Here is a 22,207-nt window from a genome sequence, read left to right as displayed (position 1 = left end):
ACTGCAACTAAACATTTCCGGTAACTGTTGATCAGTCCTGCACACCGGCTTGGAGGAATTTTTGCCCGTTCCTCCGTACAGAACAGCTTCAACTCTGGGATGTTGGTGGGTTTCCTCACATGAACTGCTCGCTTCAGGTCCTTCCACAACATTTCGATTGGATTAAAGTCAGGACTTTGAGTTGGCCATTCCAAAACATTAACTTTATTCTTCTTTAACCATTCTTTAGTAAAACGACTTGTGTGCTTAGGGTCGTTGTCTTGCTGCATGACCCACCTTCTCTTGAGATTCAGTTCATGGACAGATGTCCTGACATTTTCCTTTAGAATTCGCCGGTATAATTCAGAATTCATTGTTCCATCAATGATGGCAAGCCGTCCTGGCCCAGATGCAGCAAAACAAGCCCAAACCATGATACTACCACCACCATGTTTCATAGATGGGATAAGGTTCTTATGCTGGAATGCAGTGTTTTCCTTTCTCCAAACATAACACTTCTCATTTAAACCAAAAAGTTCTATTCTGTCCACAAAACATTTTTCCAGTAGCCTTCTGGCTTGTCCGTGATCTTTAGCAAACTGCAGACGAGCAGCAATGTTCTTTTTGGAGAGCAGTGGCTTTCTCCTTGCAACCCTGCCATGCACACCATTGTTGTTCAGTGTTCTCCTGATGGTGGACTCATGAACATTAGCCAACGTGAGAGAGGCCTTCAGTTGCTTAGAAGTTACCCTGGGGTCCTTTGTGACCTCGCCAACTATTACATACCTTGCTCTTGGAGTGATCTTTGTTGGTCGACCACTCCTGAGGAGGGTAACAATGGTCTTGAATTTCCTCCATTTGTACCCAATCTGTCGGACTGTGGATTGGTGGAGTCCAAACTCTTTAGAGATGGTTTTGTAACCTTTTCCAGCCTGATGAGCATCAACAACGCTTTTTCTGAGGTCCTCAGAAATCTCCTTTGTTCATGCCATGATACACTTCCACAAATGTGTTGTGAAGATCAGACTTTGATAGATCCCTGTTCTTTAAATAAAACAGGGTGCCCACTCACACCTGATTGTCATCCCATTGATTGAAAACACCTGACTCTAATTCCACCTCCAAATTAACTGCTAATCCTAGAGGTTCACATACTTTTGCCACTCACATATGTAATATTGGATCATTTTCCTCAATAAATAAATGACCAAGTGTAATATTTTTGTCTCATTTGTTTAACTGGGTTCTCTTAATCTACTTTTAGGACTTGTGTGAAAATCTGATGTTTTAGGTCATACTTATGCAGAAATAAAGAAAATTCTAAAGGGTTCACAAACTTTCAAGCACCACTGTATATCCATGACACACCATGACTGACTCATACTATATCCCCTTTTTTTGGCATCAGGAGATACACTGCTTAACGTGACACAGGTCGCTGTATTAAAAAGATGAATAGCAGGGCTCGAAATTAATTTTTTTTCCACCAGCCAGCTGGACTAGTTACCTTCCAAAAAGTAACTAGCCAAACAGAAAATCAACTCGCCAAAATTTGTTCATGTATGAATTTTACTTCTGTCAAAAATAACACAAAATAGAGTAGTTACCATTGTTCATGACTAATGTGCATTTATTTCAACACCCGAGTATTTTGATACTGTTTTTTTTTTTTTGCACACTTTACAAACTGGCATTTGCTGTTCCACGTCCTCCTCGCGATATCCAAAAAAATGCCAGATGACCGACCCCTTACTAGTTCTTTTAGGAACCAATTCGTCCGCTTCCATTTTTAATTTGTCGCTGAAATTGACAGAGCTTATTGACAGAGCCTATGCAACACCAGCGACTGCACGAACTGAGTCAGTGCTGTAAACCGGAACTAGAAAATCTTCCTGCAGCCGCAAGTTCCTTTCAGCACCTAGATGTCGCCCAGGATTGGTTGGAGAGTGTGAGACGTTATTGGTTTTTTTTACCCTTAGGCAGCCTCTCACGTTACTGCCTGAAGGACAGGGAGAAAACCACTGGGAAATGTTTTAAACAAACGCAACAAACACAAGTTGGCAGATGACCATAAAATACTCGATAGTTACGATATAATAATTTTATGCATCTCTCACAGAATTTTTGGAGATATATCGAGTATATTCGATATATTGCACAGCCCTAGTCTGAATCTTCGCTTCATATATATTTATCTTCAACTAGCCAGCCGGGCTGCCTAGTGATAGGAATTACCCGCCAAATGACAAATTAAGTCGCCTCGGGCGACCAGACCACCGCGAATTTTGAGCCCTGAATAGTACCCAGTGGCGCTAGAATAACCCCAAGGTACTTGAATCCCATGCTGTATTGCTCACTGCCTCAGGCCTGTGAAGGAGAATGAGCTGGAAAAACACCGCGCTGTTTACACTTGGGTATGGAAATGGCCGAAGTTCATCCTTATAATACAATGAGCAAGGTCGTAATAAACATGGTGGAACTGGCGAGCTCTGACACAGAAGCGAGCGCTCGAGAGCCTTCAAGCTCACAGGTGCATTTAGATTTGGAATATTTCAATTCTCGACTTTTATTTTTATAAAAATATTTGTCTAAATATTTCAATTTAGGAATCTATGTTCTAACTGGATGATCCACCATGTTTGCCGCGGTCGCGACCTCTGACTCACGCATGACCTCACGTGACTTTTCCAAACTGGCTGCTGAGCAAACGGTTTGTAAACCAACTAACATGTGGTTAGAACAAGACGATGCATAGCAGCTCTGGGGATGGGTATCAGCTCAACAGTTCAGAAAGGGGAGTAGATTAAATGACTCCTGAACCAGCACATCAACCTGTCTCACTGTAATCCGTGGTGGAACTATTTTATGGTCACGTGAGCCATCCTTGACCAATCCCTGCACAGGAATTTTGATGAGGGATACAATATACACAATGAAATTGTAACACAAATTTATTATGATTCAAATCGATTAAAAAAATGAATTGTGATAATCAGTCTGGGTAATCAATCGCTTATTTTTTCCTCACTGTAATTGTGTTATTTAGACAGCACATGGTACAATAACAGACAATAGCAGGAATAGGTATGACTTCACCGTAGGCAGAAGAAACACAGCTCTAACACTGAAAAATACACAAAAGCACATCTAAAATGTGAAAGAGCTGCTGTGTGATCGAGTACAAACAGATTTGTAGATGCCATCAGTGATGGCATCTGAGGTGGCCCAACAGGCCCACCTCAGATGCCATCGCTGCTGCCCTCCATTATTCTCTCTCCCACCTGGAAAGCAAAGACTCTTATATCAGGATGCTCTTTGTTGACTACAGCTCTGCCTTTAACACGGTCATCCCCCACAAACTCACCCATAAACTGTCCACACTGGGTTTGCACCCCACCCTCTGTGACTGGCTCCTCGACTTCCTGACTGGCAGGCCCCAGACTGTCAGGATTGGTAATAGGACTTCATCCAGCATCATCACAAACATTAGCACCCCACAGGAATGTGTCCTCAGCCCCATCCTCTACACGCTGTTCACCCACGACTGTGTCGCCTCCCACAAAGACATCATCATCCTGAAGTTCACGGTTGACACCGTAGTGATATGACGCATCACTGGCAGAGACGAAGCAGCCTACAGGAGGGAGGTGGCCAGTCTGATGCCATGGTGTGAGGACAACAACCTCACCCTCAACACGGACAAGACGAAGGAGATGATAATGGACATGAGGAAAGAGAGGAGACCTCATCAGCCAGTGTTCATCCAGGAACTTGAGGTGAAGAGGGTGAGCAGCTTCAAATATCTGGGTGTTCACATCAGTGAGGACCAGAGGTGGGTAGTAACGCGCTACATTTACTCCGTAACATTTACTTGAGTAACTTTTTGGATGAATTGTACTTGTAAGAGTAGTTTTAATGCAGCATACTTTTTACTTTTACTTGAGTATATTTGTGAAGAAGAAGCGGTACTTTTACTCCGTTACATTGGGCTATATTCTGCTCATTACTCGCTACTTTATTTTTATTGATCCGTGCGATGCGTGGTCTGTTTGTTTTGTCAAGACTTCCAGCAGAGGCTCTGTCACATGACAGCATCTCACCGATCAAATGTAGCAGCCAGAGCCATAGTGGCAGCAGCTATGGTTTAGCTCCGTTTCACCAATCAAACAGAGCCAAGCTGCCATGCGCACCCGCACACAAAATTCCCGCGGAAAGACCAGTCCAGGTGGAAAAGAGCATGGAAGCAGAAGAAAAATGGCAGAGACACCGGCCAGCGTTTCTCGTCAAGCCGAAGAGGCACACCCCTGGCCACACATACAAACCATGTTCACTCTCCAAACAACAAAAAATAATAATTATGTTATGCGGGGTCACATGTGTCTCCCCAAACCAGTGGACGTTTCAGCTTCTAAAAACTCAACGTCAAATTTGAGGAAACACATTGCGGTAAGTAGGCTGTGTGCTTTTGGCTGTCTTCGTAGGCAGACATTAGCCCTGTTGTCACATCATAAATAACTGTAAAATATATTGTTTTGTGGAAATGTATTGACGCACTGCAGCCTCAGATGGCAAGATAACACACACACACACACACCAGAGAACCAAGAAATAAAGCTAAAAAAAAAAATCTTCCTAACAATCACTTTCTATTGACGTGAAACCAAAAAAATGCTCATGAAAATAAGGTTGCTCGCCTAATGTCAGCTCCTCAATAGCGTTATAGTTGTACACGGCTCTGGTCAAAAACTGGGAATGGAAGACTGGTGAAAACTTACTAAATAAAACGCGTAACATATCGTTTGTGAAATCTCCATTTTTCAAGCTACTGTATTTGTTGTAGATTAGAGGGATTTGTGAAGACTTTAGGTGTTTTTTTCTGTGAGATTTGTTTTATTATTTGTCTACAAGTGCTTGTTCACAAAAGGAAGGGCATTAGCTTGTTAGCTTGACTGCTTGCTAGCAATCCCCGCCACCACCCAGCCAAGCTGGGCACTGGCAGCTAGTTAGCAACCTATGTAGTGAAAGTTCATTATGTCTAACTATTCAAACTATTCTTTAAGTTCGTTTCTTAAGACAAGGATTTTTTAAGATGTTACCTTGTTGTTGACAGTTTCGGCGATAAACTTCCGCCTTCTTCAAAACAGTCACCAGATGTCGAGTGGTGACGTGCCTTATCAGCTGATGTTACTCTATGGAGGCGTGAACGTCCCACCCAATTTGACAGGTAGTCCACGCCTCCTGCTGTCAGGTCGCTCCTCCAGGACTGTGCTCCAGGTGTGCGACAGCGCATACGCTCCCTCATCCCGGTTCATAGTCCTCTGCGCCCGCTTGCGTATCTCCACTGCCGGTATCTATTTTCTTCAGCGCGAATGACTCTAGCCTCTTCCCAATTCATTATATGATTTTGCCGTTTACAGTGGTCTGAAATGGCTGATTTTAGGTTTTCTTGGTGTGCTTTTTCGGATCTTGTGAGTCTTTTTGTTTTCTTTTTCACATTCTATTTGGTGTTCTTTTCTGCGAGTATGGAAGCATCTGCCCGTTTCACCAATATAGATTTTATTACATGAACGGCAAGGGATTTCATATATGACGTTGCATTTATTGTCCAGTTGTATTTTGTCTTTGGGGTGAACTAGCAGCTGTCGGAGGTTCTTGTATGGTTTGACCGGGGTGTTGATGTGGTATTTCCTCATGGATCGTTGGATGCGTTCTGTAACTCCTTTTATGTACGGTAGTGTGACAAAGCCCCGGTTTGTTTGTTTTTTTCCTTTATTTGTGTCTGTAATTTCCCTTTTCGAATTGCCCACGGTGGATATTGGCAGTTTTTTAATGCCTGTTGGATGTGTTGTTCCTCCTCCTGTCTGTCTTTCTCCTCCGTGATGTTCTGTGTTCGGTCGTATAGTGTTCTGATTACTGACATTTTACGTGCTATGGGATGTTCAGATGTCCAGAGAAGATATTGGTCGGTGTGTGTAGGTTTTCTGTATGTTGTAATTCTAATGTTCCCTTCTTCTGTGTGGTGTATTTTTAGGTCTAGAAAAGCTATTGTCTTGTCCGTTTCCTCTTCGTGTGTGAATTTGATGTCGCCTGTCTTGTCTATGGAGTTTAAATGATCCGTGAGTTGTTGTGTGTGGCCTGTTTTGGTTATTTCAAGGATGTCATCAACATATCTTTTCCAGAAGATAGGTTTGCAGTCGTCCGGTGCTGTTTCTATGGCTCGGGTTTCCAGATCCTCCATAAAAAAGTTGCATAGAGTGGCAGATAGCGGGTCCCCCATTGCAAATCCCTCTTTTTGTCTGTAAATCTTACCTCTGAATTGGAAATATGTGGAAGTAAACAGGAAATGGAAGCCATCAGAACACTTACAAAGAACAAGAAAATAACAATACTACCGGCTGATAAAGGGAAGACCATGGTTATCATGGACACGAATCAATATGAAAAACAAATGAATGAAATGCTCACGGACCCAGACACACATGAAATACTCAAAAAAGACCCAACGGAGAAAAAGAAAAAAAGACAAACTATTACTCAAACCGTTAATGGACGACAACAAAATCAATAAACAAACATACAACCACCTAATCCCCACAGCAGACATCACCCCCCGGAAATACGGCACACCGAAAATTCATAAACCCGGAGCACCACCAAGACCCATAGTAGACAGTATAGGATCTGTTACTTACAACCTTTCCAAGACACTGGCAGACATAATTAAACCACTCCTCGGACTCACGGAATACCACTGCAAAAACTCAAAACAACTGGCGAAAGAACTAAAGGAAATCAAGATAAAAAAGGATGAAATTTTTGTATCACATGACGTCATATCCCTCTTTACAAAAACACTGGTCGCAAACACTCTCAACATAGTAGAAAACCGGTTAAAAGCAGACAGAACCCTGAAAAAACATACAAAACTTACAGCACAGGACATAAAACTATTGCATTTCATCTCCACTTCCACATATTTCCAATTCAGAGGCACAATTTACAGACAAAAAGAGGGATTTGCAATGGGGGACCCGCTATCTGCCACTCTATGCAACTTTTTTATGGAGGATCTGGAAACCCGAGCCATAGAAACAGCACCGGACGACTGCAAACCTATCTTCTGGAAAAGATACGTTGATGACATCCTTGAAATAACCAAAACAGGCCACACACAACAACTCACGGATCATCTAAACTCCATAGCCAAGACAGGCGACATCAAATTCACACACGAAGAGGAAACGGACAAGACAATAGCTTTTCTAGACCTAAAAATACACCACACAGAAGAAGGGAACATTAGAATTACAACATACAGAAAACCTACACACACCGACCAATATCTTCTCTGGACATCTGAACATCCCATAGCACGTAAAATGTCAGTAATCAGAACACTATACGACTGAACACAGAACATCACGGAGGAGAAAGACAGACAGGAGGAGGAACAACACATCCAACAGGCATTAAAAAACTGCCAATATCCACCGTGGGCAATTCGAAAAGGGAAATTACAGACACAAATAAAGGAAAAAAAACAAACAAACAAGAAAAAACACCGAAAAAACAAACCGGGGCTTTGTCACACTACCATACATAAAAGGAGTTACAGAACGCATCCAACGATCCATGAGGAAATACCACATCAACACCCCGGTCAAACCATACAAGAACCTCCGACAGCTGCTAGTTCACCCCAAAGACAAAATACAACCGGACAATAAATGCAACGTCATATATGAAATCCCTTGCCGTTCATGTAATAAAATCTATATTGGCGAAACGGGCAGATGCTTCCATACTCGCAGAAAAGAACACCAAATAGAATGTGAAAAAGAAAACAAAAAGACTCACAAGATCCGAAAAAGAAAAAGCACACCAAGAAAACCTAAAATCAGCCATTTCAGACCACTGTAAACGGCAAAATCATATAATGAATTGGGAAGAGGCCAGAGTCATTCACGCTGAAGAAAATAGATACCGGCAGTGGAGATACGCAAGCGGGCGCAGAGGACTATGAACCGGGATGAGGGAGCGTATGCGCTGTCGCACACCTGGAGCACAGTCCTGGAGGAGCGACCTGACAGCAGGAGGCGTGGACTACCTGTCAAATTGGGCGGGACGTTCACGCCTCCATAGAGTAACATCAGCTGATAAGGCACGTCACCACTCGACATCTGGTGACTGTTTTGAAGAAGGTGGAAGTTTATCGCCGAAATTGTCAACAACAAGGTAACATCTTAAAAAATCCTTGTCTTAAGAAACGAACTTAAAGAATAGTTTGCAACCTTTTTGCTTGTTACTTCCACTTGCCAACTCCTCTGCGAGATGGATCCAGTAAACAACTTTTTGGGAGATGAAAGGATTAACATCGTTGATTGCATCTTACAGGATTATTTCCAGTCTTTTTCGTACGAGGAGATATTACGTGTGATGTTCAGCTGCTGTTAAAGCTGAACAGTCACTTCACGGAGTGAACATGCACGCGCGTGCGCACACACAGTGTTATGGTTCATGTGCAGACTGCCTTTTTCTTTGTAACCTCTACCCATTGTTTTGTTATTATGTTACTTTGTAAAGATTTAATTAATTAATATTTAATTTATTATTGTTTTCACCTGTTCACGGCTAAAAGGTCACAGCTTCACAGTGCAAAATTGAGAGCCAGCTGCTGTTAAAGCTGAACAGTCACTTCATGGAGTGAACATGCACGCGCGCACACACACACACACACACACAGTGTTATGGTTTATGTGCAGACTGCCTTGAGCTTCTTGTTGTTATTGTTAATACAGTTACTCAGTACTTGAGTAGTTTTTTCACTTAGTATTTTTTACTCTTACTCAAGTAATTAATTGGACGACTACTTTTTACTTTTACTTGACTAATATTATTCTAAAGTAACAATACTCTTACTTGAGTACAATTTTTGGCTACTCTACCCACCTCTGGTGAGGACCTCACGTGGACGCCTAACACCACACAGCTGGTTAGGAAGGCTCAACAGCAGCTGTACTTAATGAGGAGGCTGAGGAAGTTTGGTATGCTGCCCAAGATCCTCAGCAACTTCTACAGCTGCGCGATTGAGAGCATCCTGACCAGCTGCATCACTGTTGTCCCTTTTCCACCAAAGCAATTCCAGGGCTGGTTCGGGGCCAGTGCTTAGTTTGGAACCGAGTTTTCTGTTTCCACTGACAAAGAACTGGCTCTGGGGCCAGAAAAACCAGTTCCAGGCTAGCACCAACTCTCTGCTGGGCCAGAGGAAAGAACCGCTTACGTCAGCTGGGGGGGGGGGGGGGGGTGTTAAAGGGGTACCGAATATATACAGTTGCTGATGTGACAAAGTAACGTATTCTTAAGTATTCTATCAAATTTATATACTAGAAAACAACGAAATATCTTGGTAATTGTAAATATAATACTTTATACGCTAAACTGCACAAGAGTCGCCATTTTTAAAAAACCCTGACGTCAGCGCTACCCACTGCACTAGCGGAACTCTCCGAAATAGAGGAGATAAGCGTGTAATCATGGCATCGCGCGCATCAAGTGAAAGCGCAGGGGTGATAGCGTTCCGGCGCGCCATGGCTGGGGGAAAAAAAAAAAAAAATCTAGTTCGCCCATTGTCCTGTGTCATTCTGAGATGCGCAGATAGACAGTAAAGGGAATTCGAATTCCCTTTACTGTCTATCTGCGCATCTCAGAACGACACAGGACAATGGGCGAACTAGATTTTTTTTTTTTTTCCCCAGCCACGGCGCGGCGCCGGAACGCTATCACCCCTGGAAAGCGACAGCTCTGTCGAATCATACGAAGAGATCCCGCAAGACACACTGCAAGCAGACTATGGCTTAGAAGGGTACCAGTTTGAACCTAGGAGAGGTACTATGTAGTGGAAGTTCATTATGTCTAACTATTAAAGCTATTTTAAGTTCGTTTCTTAAGACAAGGATTTTTTTAAGATGTTACCTTGTTGACAGTTTCGGCGAGAATCTTCCGCCTTCTTCAAAACAGTCACCAGATGTCGAGTGGTGACGTGCCTTATCAGCTGATGTTACGCTACGGAGGCGTGAACGTCCCGCCCAATTTGACAGGTAGTTCACGCCTCCTGCTGTCAGGTCGCTCCCCCAGGACACATCTGGTGACTGTTTTGAAGGCGGAAGATTCTCGCCGAAACGGTCAACAAGGGAACATCTTAAAAAATCCTTGTCTTAAGAAACGAACTTAAAATAGCTAGGAGAGGTACTCTCGACTCCGGTGATGAAATAAGAGAAGAAAGCTCGGATGACGGCAAGGATGAGACTGATGCTGACCATGGGCATGGCGAGCGTGGGGCAGAGCGTCTGCGTGCAGGTGACACGGCGTGGTGCTCGTGCGGAAAATGTAACGTGGAGTTACTCACGAGTCCAGCAGAATTTATTTGCTGCAATGAGATAGGCGCCACCTGTGGACTTGCGAAATCGTCGCAAGAGGCAGAAACAGGTATTTCACACGTGCTATTCCCAACCTCAATGAGCCAACACAACTGGGCACATACATACGTCATGAGTGTTACGCAGAGAAAATGAACGTGCATTCTGATTGGATAAAATTAATATCATGGCGGGCTGTTCAAACTGCGGAAATAGTTTGCTCGAGCTACTTTCAAAACACTATAACTTTCCAACCTTAGAACAAAAAACTTTTGTAAGTCTTGAATAAGGTTCGTTAATGTGTGTTTTATTGTTATATTTACTCTATATATTGCCCTCTGTTCCCCTTTAAGACCAACAACAATAAGACCGCGAAAGATCGCCATTTTTAAGCGACGAGAAGCAGCAGCTGTACAAACGTATTTACACACTACTGCCCTTTTTCGCTGCTACGTTCTATCATTGCCTTATTTTTATATTATACTGCCTATTTTACCTTTATTTTGTACTATATTACTTTTATTTTGTATTATACTGCTTTTATTTTGCACTATATTGCTTTGCTTTTACTTTGCATTATATCTTCCACCTATTTATTGTTGAAATTTGGCATTCGTGGTGGACGGCAAACTAAGAATTTCATTGTGCAGGAGGACATGTTCCTTACTGTGCATATGACAAACACTTTGAATGAATTGAACTGAATGAATTTAACAAGAAATCCAAGCTCTCTTTTTACAGACTGTTGAAAGATAAAGAAATGAGAAGCAGACAGAGGAAGTACAAATGTTCAAAGTTTAAGAAAATCCTGTTTGTTATCATCTTTTTTCATTTTTAATAAAAGGAATATTTCAGATGCTAGACTATTATATTTTTACTCAAATATTCACAAATGTGGGTAAAAATCATTGTTAATTATTAAGAAAATGAAATGTGTTTTTTTTTATTTAACAAAAGGAATATTTAAGATGAAAAACCAGGAAAGTAAAATGAAATAAAATGCTGCATTTTATGGTAAAATTTTTCATTTAATTTTTTTTTTCAAAAGTATCATGGGAAAATTGAATTGTGAACCCAATATCGTGAATCAAATCAAACTGCAAATCTGGTGAATTGTTACATGCCTATCAATTAGACATGGGGAAATACAATTTAACTGGGAAAAAATATTTAATTCTATTAGATTTGCTCATTTTTCTTTAGAAATTCACTAGCACAGTCACCTTGCTCACTGAAAATATGGCAGAATATTATGATGCCTGATGGGTTTTTAATGATATGCAAATCAGGTTTCACAGATAATTTCTTATAAAAAATTCACTACTGTGACGCTAACATGGAAACGATGCTTTAAAGCTGGACGGCCTTTCGGTTTCATAAAATCGGTGAAATTTAGTTCCCTCTGAAATTTGGTTACTGTGATATGTTTATTTCTGTAATATCTCAAAATGTCAGGCCATTCTGTGGCTGGGAAGTTATTTAATTTGAGGGGATTATATGCACGAAATCGCTCGCTTCACGCAGTCAAACAAACAGAGGAAGTACGTGTGCGCACGCAGGTTTACCTTTGACCGTGCACTGACAGTTCCATCATTCTGTCGCTAAACGAACAGCTGATCACACTGAGGTGCTCGCTGACCGCCGATATTTATTAGTTTGTTCCTGTGTTTCCTTTCCTTCACAACACAACGTCTTTTCTTCTCGCTTTCCGTTACTGTAGTCTGTCTTTCATGTTTCATTCGCATGCTCACATCCTCCATTTTTCTCTCCCATTTCAAATTTGTATCCCACAATGCCTCACGTGAACTGGGAAAGCCCACCACGTGATGCATGATGTCGTATCTTGAATCGGGTCATGGTGAAGCAGGAAAAAATAGTGGAGAATTTAGGGCCACGTGGAGATAAATTCATTAATGGTTCTATTTTTTTTAAAACTAATAAAATTGGAAGTCTGTGATTTGAATTCAGTAGGTTTCGGTCCACTAAATAAAAATAATCAGGTGTCAGGGAAAATTCTTTTTATGACCTACACTTGAAAAATCTGAAAGGCAGTCTACCTTTAATGTTTGGAAACTGTTTCTTGAATGCAGTAGCGTGTGTGGTTTTGGCCACTCTGCTATCTAACTCTAAATGTTATCCTGATTATTAGATACCAACCCAAATCTTCCCGAACATCCCTCATACATAAAGTGTCATGGGAACATTTTTACCACATCTGCATGATCTTGGCTGGAATTTGCTCCGTTTCACCATAATGCTGCAAAACCCAGGTCAGGACATCATGCCACTGGTTTAACTCGGCCAGAGCTTGAATCCCAACAATGCAGAGCGCTGCTTTCAATTCTCCGTACCTGGCACTAGGAAAACACACAGGTTTTGGTGATGGTTCAATTTTCTATCAGATTAGAAATTCCAGAACATTTCCAGGAAATAAATCAGGAGCTGTTATAAATATACTGTGTATACAACAAGAAGACACCAAGTTTATTTACATAAAATGAACCCATTTTGTTTGTCTCTATGGTCTAATAATCCACAACCACCCTGAGTTTTGAAATAAATAGCTTCTAAAAAAAAATAAAGCTGTGAGCAAAGCTGAATGTTGTCTAAATCTTTTGACTGACTGACAGATTTGCTGAAGTTGTTGTGCTCCCGTGTATATGATACATTACAAAACACACAGTTTTTTTATCATTAGATGATTTTATTTTTCTGTTATGGACCCTCTTGTGAGTCTGAAATAAAGATTGAAGTTAATTGAATAGATAGACATCTAGACAGACATATCTAGAGAGACAGAGTGACATACAGATAGACATCTAGACAGACAGATATCTAGAGAAATAGACTGACATACAAATAGACAGACAGACATCTTGACAGATAGATATCTAGACAGAGACACATCTAGACAGACTGATATCTAGAGAGATAGACTGACTGACATCTAGACAGAGACAGACAGATATCCAGACATATCTAGAGAGACAGACTGACATACAGACAGAGACTGACCTGCAGACAGACATCTAGACAGAGACAGACAGACATCTAGACACAGATGATAGACAGACAGATCTAGACAGACAGATAGATCTAGACAGACAGACATATCTAGAGAGAGAGATAGACTGACATGCAGACAGACGACATCTAGACAGACCAACATCTAGAGAAATAGACTGACAGATAGATATCTAGACAGACAGACATCTAGAGAAATAGACTGACAGACAGATATACATCTAGACAGACATCCAGACAGACATATCTAGAGAGAGATAGACTGACAGACAGACATGCAGACAGACGACATCTAGACAGACCGACATCTAGAGAAATAGACTGGCATACAGATAGACAGACATATCTATTTTTAGACATAGTTTTTCCATAGAAAAACTGGTCTTACTATTCATAAAGAAATGCACAAGACTCACATATTACATTATAAGGATTCAATCGCTCAAACAAAATCCATTTATTACTCTGGTTTAATCTGCTCCAATGAAGGGAACACCAAAACACTTTTCTCTATCAAACAAAATCCTCCAACCCCCAGACTCCCTACCCCCCCCCCATCATCTTTACTCAGTTGACACCTGTAACTCTCTGATGCTGTTTTTAGTGAGAAAATTCCTAAAATCTGCCAGAACTTAAGTCCTGATTTTCTGCCCCTCTCCTCCTCTGAACCTCTTCCACACTGTCAGCCATTCTCCTGTTTCCAACTCCCAGATGCATCTGTCATCTATGACCTCATCCGTAAATCTAAGCCTTCTACATGTCAGCTAGATCCTCTCCCTACAGTTCTGGTCAAATCTTGCCTCTCCTCTCTGCTCCCCCTCATAACTGCCATCATCCATTCCTCACTCACTACTGGAATTGTTCCGACACTCTTCAAAACGGCAGCTGTTACCCCCATTCTGAAAAATCCTGGCTCAGATCCCAATCATTTTAATAACCTCCGCCCCATCTCTAACCTACCCTTCATCTCCAAAATACTTGAAAAAATTATAGCCACTCAACTTCACTCGTATTTAACCTAAAATAGCCTCTATGAACAATTCCAGTCTGGTTCCCACCCCCACCATAGCACAGAAACTGCTCTCATAAAAATCACCAACGACCTCCTTATGGCAGCTGATTCCAGTTTACTTTCCATTCTTATCCTTCTTGATCTGACTGCAGCCTTTGACAATTTCTCACACCATCCTCCTTAACAGATTATCTTCCATTGGCATCAACCACATTGCACTTGACTGGTTTTACTCTTATCTCTCGGGCCGCACTCAGTTCATCTAACTCAAGTCCTTCAGATCCCAGTCGTCCCCCGTTTCCTCAGGTGTGCCCCAGGGATCTGTCCTGGGACCCATTCTCTTCATTATTTACCTTCTTCCCTTTGGCAATATATTCCATAAATTCAATATCCATTTCCACTGCTATGCGGATGGCACTCAGCTCTATCTAGCCAGCAAACCAAATTCCATGTTCCCGCCCTCTTCCCTTTCTAACTGCTTATCTGAAATAAAATCCTGGTTCACCTCAAACTTAAAAACGATAAAACTGAAATTCTTCTTCTTAGCACAAAATCTACACTATCCAAAGTGGACAGTTTCCCCCTCCCCTCAGGTTAAGAGTCTGGGTGTCATCCTCAATAGCTCATTATCTTTTCAATCTCACATCAGTAATATAACCTGGTCTGCATATTTCCATCTTCGTAATATTAATCGTCTCTGCTCCTCCCTCACCCCCCATACCACGTCCATCCTTGTTACCTCCCATATTGATAATTGTAATTCTCTCCTTTTTGGCCTCCCTCACAAATCCCTCCATAAGCTTCAACTGGTCCAGAATGCAGCCGCTCGCATTATCTCCAAAACTCCCTCATTCCACCACATTACCCCTGTCCAACAACAATTCCACTGGCTCCCAGTTAAGTACAGAATTGATTTCAAAATTCTCCTTTACACGTTCAAGGCCATCCACCATCTTGCCCCCCCCCCCCCAATCTGTCAAATCTCCTCCATATCACAACTTCCACCCGTTTGCTCAGATCCTCCTCTTCCACTCATCTCACCGTGCCCTCTGCCCACCTTAGCACCATGGGACGCAGAGCTTTCAGCCGCTCTGCTCCCAAACTCTGGAACTCCCTCCCACCTGATATCCGTAACATTGACACTCTTCCTCTTTTCAAATCTAGACTCAAAACTCACCTGTTCAAAATAGCCTAGTCTTTGTAATTTGCATTGTTTTTCTCTCTTTTTTCTTATTTTTGCTGTTTAGTTTATTCCCTGTAAATTTATTTTTTTTATATTGCATAGGTTTCTATCTGTTGTTTTTCTTATCTGTTTTATTCTTGTAAAGTGTCCTTGAGTGTCATGAAAGGTGCTTATAAATAAAATTTATTATATCTAGACAGACAGACAGACAAACGGACAGACAGACCGATATCTAGAGAGATAGACTGACATACAGACAGACAGACAGATATCTAGATAGACAATTTTTGCAGGAAGCCATGGCCTAATGGTTAGAGAAGCAGCTTTGGGACCAAAAGGCCACTGGGTTGAATCCCTGGACCAGCAGAAATGTATGACGTGCCCTTGAGCAAGGCACCTAACCCCCAACTGCTCCCTGGGTGTGTTGTACATCACTCTGGATAAGAGCATCTGATAAATGCCTGTGATGTAATGCTCTGTAATGCTTAATGAACCAATGTGGCGATCTCTCTCCAGTTATCCAGCGTCCAGTCACCAGCTTGTCCACTAATTATGGTCTCAGCGATCAAAGCCAACTACTCAATTAACCGTACCACGCTTTAATATGGAATACTAAGTAGTTATTAACGGAGATTTGATTTGTAATGAGGCAACTCTGTAACAACAATGAAGCACCAGATAAGTAAGAAAATAAAATAAGAAAAATAAACCCAAAGCGAATGTGTGAAAAATAAGCAGGATGGCACGATGCACTCCAAGGGTTGATTATTTTCTCATAACAACAGGTCTGGAAGTGTTTTTACATTTATTAATACCAGGTCGCGCTGTTAATCAGGTCATTGGTACACTATAGTGACCTAAAGTATCTGGACACCTGACCATCACACCCATATGAGGTTCTTCCCCAAACTGTTCCCACATTGTTAGAAGGACACAACTGTACAGAACACCTGTGTGTGCTGGAACACGACAATTTCCCTTCACTGGAACTAAGCGGTGGAAACCTGTTCCATCATCACAATGATCCTGTGCACAAAGCAAGCTCCATGAAGAAGTGATTTGCGAAGACTGATGTTGAAGGACTCGAGTGTCCTGTACAGAACCCTGACTGACTGAACACCTTTGGGATGAACTGGAACGCTCATCATCAGTACCTGATCTCGCGAATGCTCTAGTAGCTGAATGATCACAAATCCACACAGCCACACCCCAAAATCTAGTGGGGAAACCTTCCCAGAAGAGGAGAGTGGAGGTTATTATAACAGTAAACACTGGGAACTAAATCTGGAATGGGATGCTCAACAAGCACATATGGGCATGATGGTCAGGTGTGTGGAACTTCCCATGAAACAGGTTTGTTCTCTCACCGTAAAGTTAATAATAATATACGTACACAAGTGTTTTAGTGAGAATTACGCCACTTGTATTTTTCATACAAGCTCCAACCGGGACTTGGAGAACCAACACCGTGACATAAATCTCTATATGTGACTCATGAGAAAATCGATGAATTGTTTTGAGAAATCTGGGGACTTTGTTTGTGAATGTGTCGATATAATAAAAAGAAAATCATACATTGGCTTGAAGATATGAATTTTATCTTCTCTTGTTGAAAAACTAAGATTTTTCATATGAAATCCATAGCGGATCGGAGTGACACGTTTAAATAATATTGGCTGGTGTTGAGTGATATATCAGAAATATTCCTTTCAGCTAGCATGATACTGAACGAGTCAAAGACGAGTATCTCTGATATACCACGAAAAAGCCATTATTATTATTATTCACATTCAACGGAACAATTATAGATTTTACAAAAAGCTTGTTTGCAAATTGTCACACTCGCTCACTAGCACGGGAGTTTCACGTGTAATACGGATCTTATAGCATTTTCAATTCACTGCGACAGTTTACTGCAGGTACCACCAGCGAACAAAGAAATGCTTGTGCACATGCACAGCAGAAAACTCTCATTGGATATTCACATCAGCTCCGATGTGTGACGTCATGTCTTGACAACCATGCAATATCATAAACCATATTCAACACTCATTCTCCACTGGGTAGAGTAACGTAATGCACGTAGGATAAGTGATATGCTAACAAAATTGCACGCTATCAAACCAAATGAATGAAACCCACTGGAAGGGAATAGAACACGTTTTTATTCCATTGAAAAAAAAGTGTCCTGTATGTATAAAAATTGCTGATATTTCACTCCGATGAGGTCACGCCCAGGGCGGCACGGTGGTGTAGTGGTTAGCACTGTCGCCTCACAGCAAGAAGGTCTGGGTTCGAGCCCCGTGGCCGGCGAGGGCCTTTCTGTGCGGAGTTTGCATGTTCTCCCCATGTCCGCATGGGTTTCCTCCGGGTGCTCCGGTTTCCCCCACAGTCCAAAGACATGCAGGTTAGGCTAACTGGTGACTCTAAATTGACCGTAGGTGTGAATGTGAGTGTGAATGGTTGTCTGTGTCTATGTGTCAGCCCTGTGATGGCCTGGCGACTTGTCCAGGGTGTACCCCGCCTTTCGCCCATAGTCAGCTGGGATAGGCTCCAGCTCGCCTGCGACCCTGTAGAACAGGATAAAGCGGCTAGAGATAATGAGATGAGATCACGCCCAGTGTTTTCCCACTGACTAGATGCATGTTGTCAAAATGGAGAACTGGTTCAGAATTAAAATTCTTCTGATCAACTTGCCTTTTTTTTTTTGATGTGTCCATATAATATAAAGAACATTACATGGTGGTGTGAAGATATTAAGTTTATCTTCTTGTGTTGAAAATATTTTCACCTCTTTGCTTTGCTCACTCGTGAATATGTTTACCACTTGAAGATAAATTTCATATCTTCGTGCCACAGTGTAATATCCTCTCTCTCATATATATGTCAGCCCTGTGATGACCTGGCGACTTGTCCAGGGTGTACCCCGCCTTTCGCCCGTAGTCAGCTGGGATAGGCTCCAGCTTGCCTGCGACCCTGTAGAACAGGATAAAGCGGCTAGAGATAATGATATATATGAGTGATTCCACGCTTATGGGTACTGAAATGGGGACATGAACTTATTTTTTAAAATTCACCTAAAACCACTTCTTTTTCAGGTCACAAAACATGTAATCTTTAATGAACGATATGTTAAAAGATAACTTTAATTTTCTGAGATGTAATAAAAACATATTTATATGCCAAAGTCAAGCCTATGAGTTCCAAAATGATGTCTGTTACATTACTTCTGTTACGATTGTCCATCTCGCGTCTGTTACAAATTAATTACAATCTAGCTCTATACCATGTTAATCTTATTGAAAGAATGTGTATGTTTATTCTACTACACATGTTTATTAATTATATTTGCTAAAACATCACCTTCCTATGTTTCAAAAAGTAATTCTACATTGTTAAAATTGAGAATATATATGTCCACAACACTTCTGTTACGTTCTGACTTTGGCATATAAATATGTTTTTATTACATCTCAGAAAATTAAAGTTATCTTTTAACATGTCATTCATTAAAGATTACATGTTTTGTGACCTGATGGTAAAAAAAAGAAATGGTTTTAGGTGAATTTTTAAAAATAAGTTCATGTCCCCATTTCAGTACCCATAAGCGTGGAATCGCTCACTGCCTAAAAGCGGAGCTCCTGATGAGTGTAAAATGTGTTTGTAAATTAAAAATAAGTGCTGGATAAAAACCCATCTCTTATGTAAATAAATATACAAATTTCATTGTCCGGTGGGTAAGTGTTTGTGGGATACGTGGCCTTGTACTTATGATCAGGTTCCCTGTGGTGGTACATGTTCATCGTTCGGATGTCATATGGTTGCAAAAGCCATTTAAAAAAAAAAAAAAAATCAGGTTGATGCATTACTATACTCTCTTAAGTATGGAGCTGTGTAAAGTGCAATTTTCTCTCTGCTGAAGACTTTCCTGTGGTGGAAAACCTAAAAGTATAAAGCACCAACACTGGAGACTCCTTCCAAATGTTAAACATCTCCAAGGTTCACGTATTGCATCTCTGTGTCCAGTTGCACTGAAGCAGACAGGAAGAGGCTGCAGAGAGTGGTTAAGACAGCACAGAAAATTGTCGGCCACCCTCTCTCCACCTTAGACGACATCTATAACCCTCGCTGCCTCACCCGAGCCATCAGTTGTTTGACCTGCTGCCCTCTGGGAGGCACTACAGGTGCATCAGGTCCAGAACTAACAGACTCGAACAGTTTTATCCCTAGAGCCATTACCCTACTGAATGCTAACATGCACTAAACCCACTCCCTGTTGACTGTTCCATATTAGTTCTTATCTATCACTAGTATCTGCCTCAATAGTCCAATAATAACCAATGCAATATACACTTTTTTTTCCCCCTCTCTTCGTAGATGTCTGTTGTATGTTTTGGGTACTGTTCCATGTTGTGGTCTAATGGGTTTCCCTCCCCTATTTATATGTCATCCTGCACCTTAAGATGAGCTTTTAATTTCCTTGTATATATACACAATGACAAATTCTGATTCCATGTTTTTATTTGGTAAATAACATTAAATAAGGGGGCACGGTGGTGTAGCGGTTAGCGCTGTCACCTCACAGCAAGAAGGTCCGGGTTCGAGCCCCGTGGCCGGCGAGGGCCTTTCTGTGTGGAGTTTGCATGTTCTCCCCATGTCCGCGTGGGTTTCCTCCGGGTGCTCCGGTTTCCCCCACAGTCCAAAGACATGCAGGTTAGGTTAACTGGTGACTCTAAATTGACCGTAGGTGTGAATGTGAGTGTGAATGGTTGTCTGTGTCTATGTGTCAGCCCTGTGATGACCTGGCGACTTGTCCAGGGTGTACCCCGCCTTTCGCCCATAGTCAGCTGGGATAGGCTCCAGCTTGCCTGCGACCCTGTAGAACAGGATAAAGCGGCTAGAGATAAATGAGATGAGATGAGATACAAGACAAGTCCCTGAGAATGAGCCATTACCATGGAAATGATAAAGCATTAGAATGAATGTAAACCTTCTTAGTGGTGCTGCTATAGAAAACATTTTCTGACCAATCAGAATCGAGAATTCAATAAATATAGCAATAGTAGCATATCAGATATTTTTTAAATGAAATTATTTCACAGCATGACTACCTACACATCTGGCCTGAGTTTCCCAAAAGCATCACAACACAAAGATCATCGTTAAATAGTAAAGCGAGCAGCACAATGAACTCTCTCTCTCTCCTAGTCAAGATGCTCTTTTAGCGTTAAGAGGTTTTTGGGGGAAACCCATCCTGATGGTGAAGCTCACACACTGCTCCCACCTGCTCTGTTCCTGCTCATCAGCCCGGGTTAACCTCTCCAGTCCTTTCTCACAGGCGGTCAGAGCCGAGCGGAAATCACTCCGGATGATGAAGAGTTCAGTGGCGGAGTCCAGCAGCCCGGAGCCGTGGGTCAGTGAGGGACCCACGGCGGGACTGCTACAGCCAGCTGAAGCTGAACAACCACTCTGCATGGCGGATTCATTCCCAAACATCATCACTTCCGGTTCAGGAACTGGCTCATCAGGCGTGAAAGCGAATATTTACTAACAACTTCTGCGTGGACTTCATCCTCAATGAACACTCGTTCCCTACAGAAGTGCACTACACCGACTGGGAAAGCATGGCTTTTACACCCTATCTAGTGTACTATAAATTTACAATGACAAGGATTGTACTACTGTTTTTACTGTTACGATAAAGCTATGTGTAGTTCCGCCTTGATTCCTACTGCTTCCGATTTTCAGGAGTTGTGGGAAAATACCAGAAAAGTTAAAAGTACCCTTAATAATTTGACGTTAAATTTGTTTTTAAATGTAAAAACAATAATATGTAATATAAAAATAACATATTGCTACTAGTACTACAGCAACAAAACCAACAACTATCATAATACTGTATATACACAACTCCTCCTCATAATAATCTCATCTCATTATCTCTAGCTGCTTTGTCCTATTCTGTCCGTTATCTTTAGCAAACTGCAGATGAGCAGCAATGTTCTTTTTGGAGAGCAGTGGCTTTCTCCTTGCAACCCTGCCATGCACACCATTGTTGTTCAGTGTTCTCCTGATGGTGGACTCATGAACATTAACATTAACCAATGTGAGAGAGGCCTTCAGTTGCTTAGAAGCTACCCTGGGGTCCTTTGTGACCTTGCCGACTATTACACACCTTGCTCTTGGAGTGATCTTTGTTGGTCGACCACTCCTGGGGAGGGTAACAGTGGTCTTGAATTTCCTCCATTTGTATACAATCTGTCTGACTGTGGATTGGTGGAGTCCAAACTCTTTAAAGATGGTTTTGTAATGTTTTCCAGCCTGATGAGCATCAACAACGCTTTTTCTGAGGTCCTCAGAAATCTCCTTTGTTCGTACCATGATATACTTCCACAAACATGTGTTGTGAAGATCAGACTTTGATAGATTCCTGTTTTTTTTTTTTTTAGTAAACCAGGGTGCCCACTCACACCTGATTATCATCCTATTGATTGAAAACACCTGACTCTAATTTCACCTTCAAATTAACTGCTAATCCTAGAGGTTCACATACTTTTGCCACTCACAGATATGTAATATTGGATCATTTTCCTC

At 41.7% G+C, this 22,207-nt stretch overlaps 1 protein-coding gene across 2 annotated transcripts in view; it reads right to left on the bottom strand.

Annotated features, from left to right (window-relative positions):
• Positions 1–21,321, bottom strand: part of pex26 (peroxisomal biogenesis factor 26) — a 35,418-nt gene extending 14,097 nt beyond the window's left edge. Inside the window, exons 1-2 of one of the 2 annotated variants that reach the window (XM_060902830.1) lie at positions 20,898–21,321; positions 12,605–12,751 (exon numbers count right to left, since the gene is read on the bottom strand). In XM_060902830.1, coding sequence (XP_060758813.1) covers positions 12,605–12,751; positions 20,898–21,112 — 362 coding nt within the window. In that variant the 5' untranslated portion in view covers positions 21,113–21,321. The remainder of the gene's footprint in view (positions 1–12,604; positions 12,752–20,897) is intronic. The other variant, XM_060902831.1, reaches the window with a different exon arrangement.
• Between the last annotated feature and the right edge of the window lie 886 nt (positions 21,322–22,207).

This window comes from Neoarius graeffei, chromosome 21 (assembly GCF_027579695.1).
Source record: "Neoarius graeffei isolate fNeoGra1 chromosome 21, fNeoGra1.pri, whole genome shotgun sequence".
In the NCBI taxonomy this organism is placed as follows: Eukaryota; Metazoa; Chordata; class Actinopteri; order Siluriformes; family Ariidae; genus Neoarius; species Neoarius graeffei.
The sequence above is the reverse complement of the archived record's forward strand: the minus strand, read 5'-3'. Positions and strand labels throughout refer to the sequence as shown.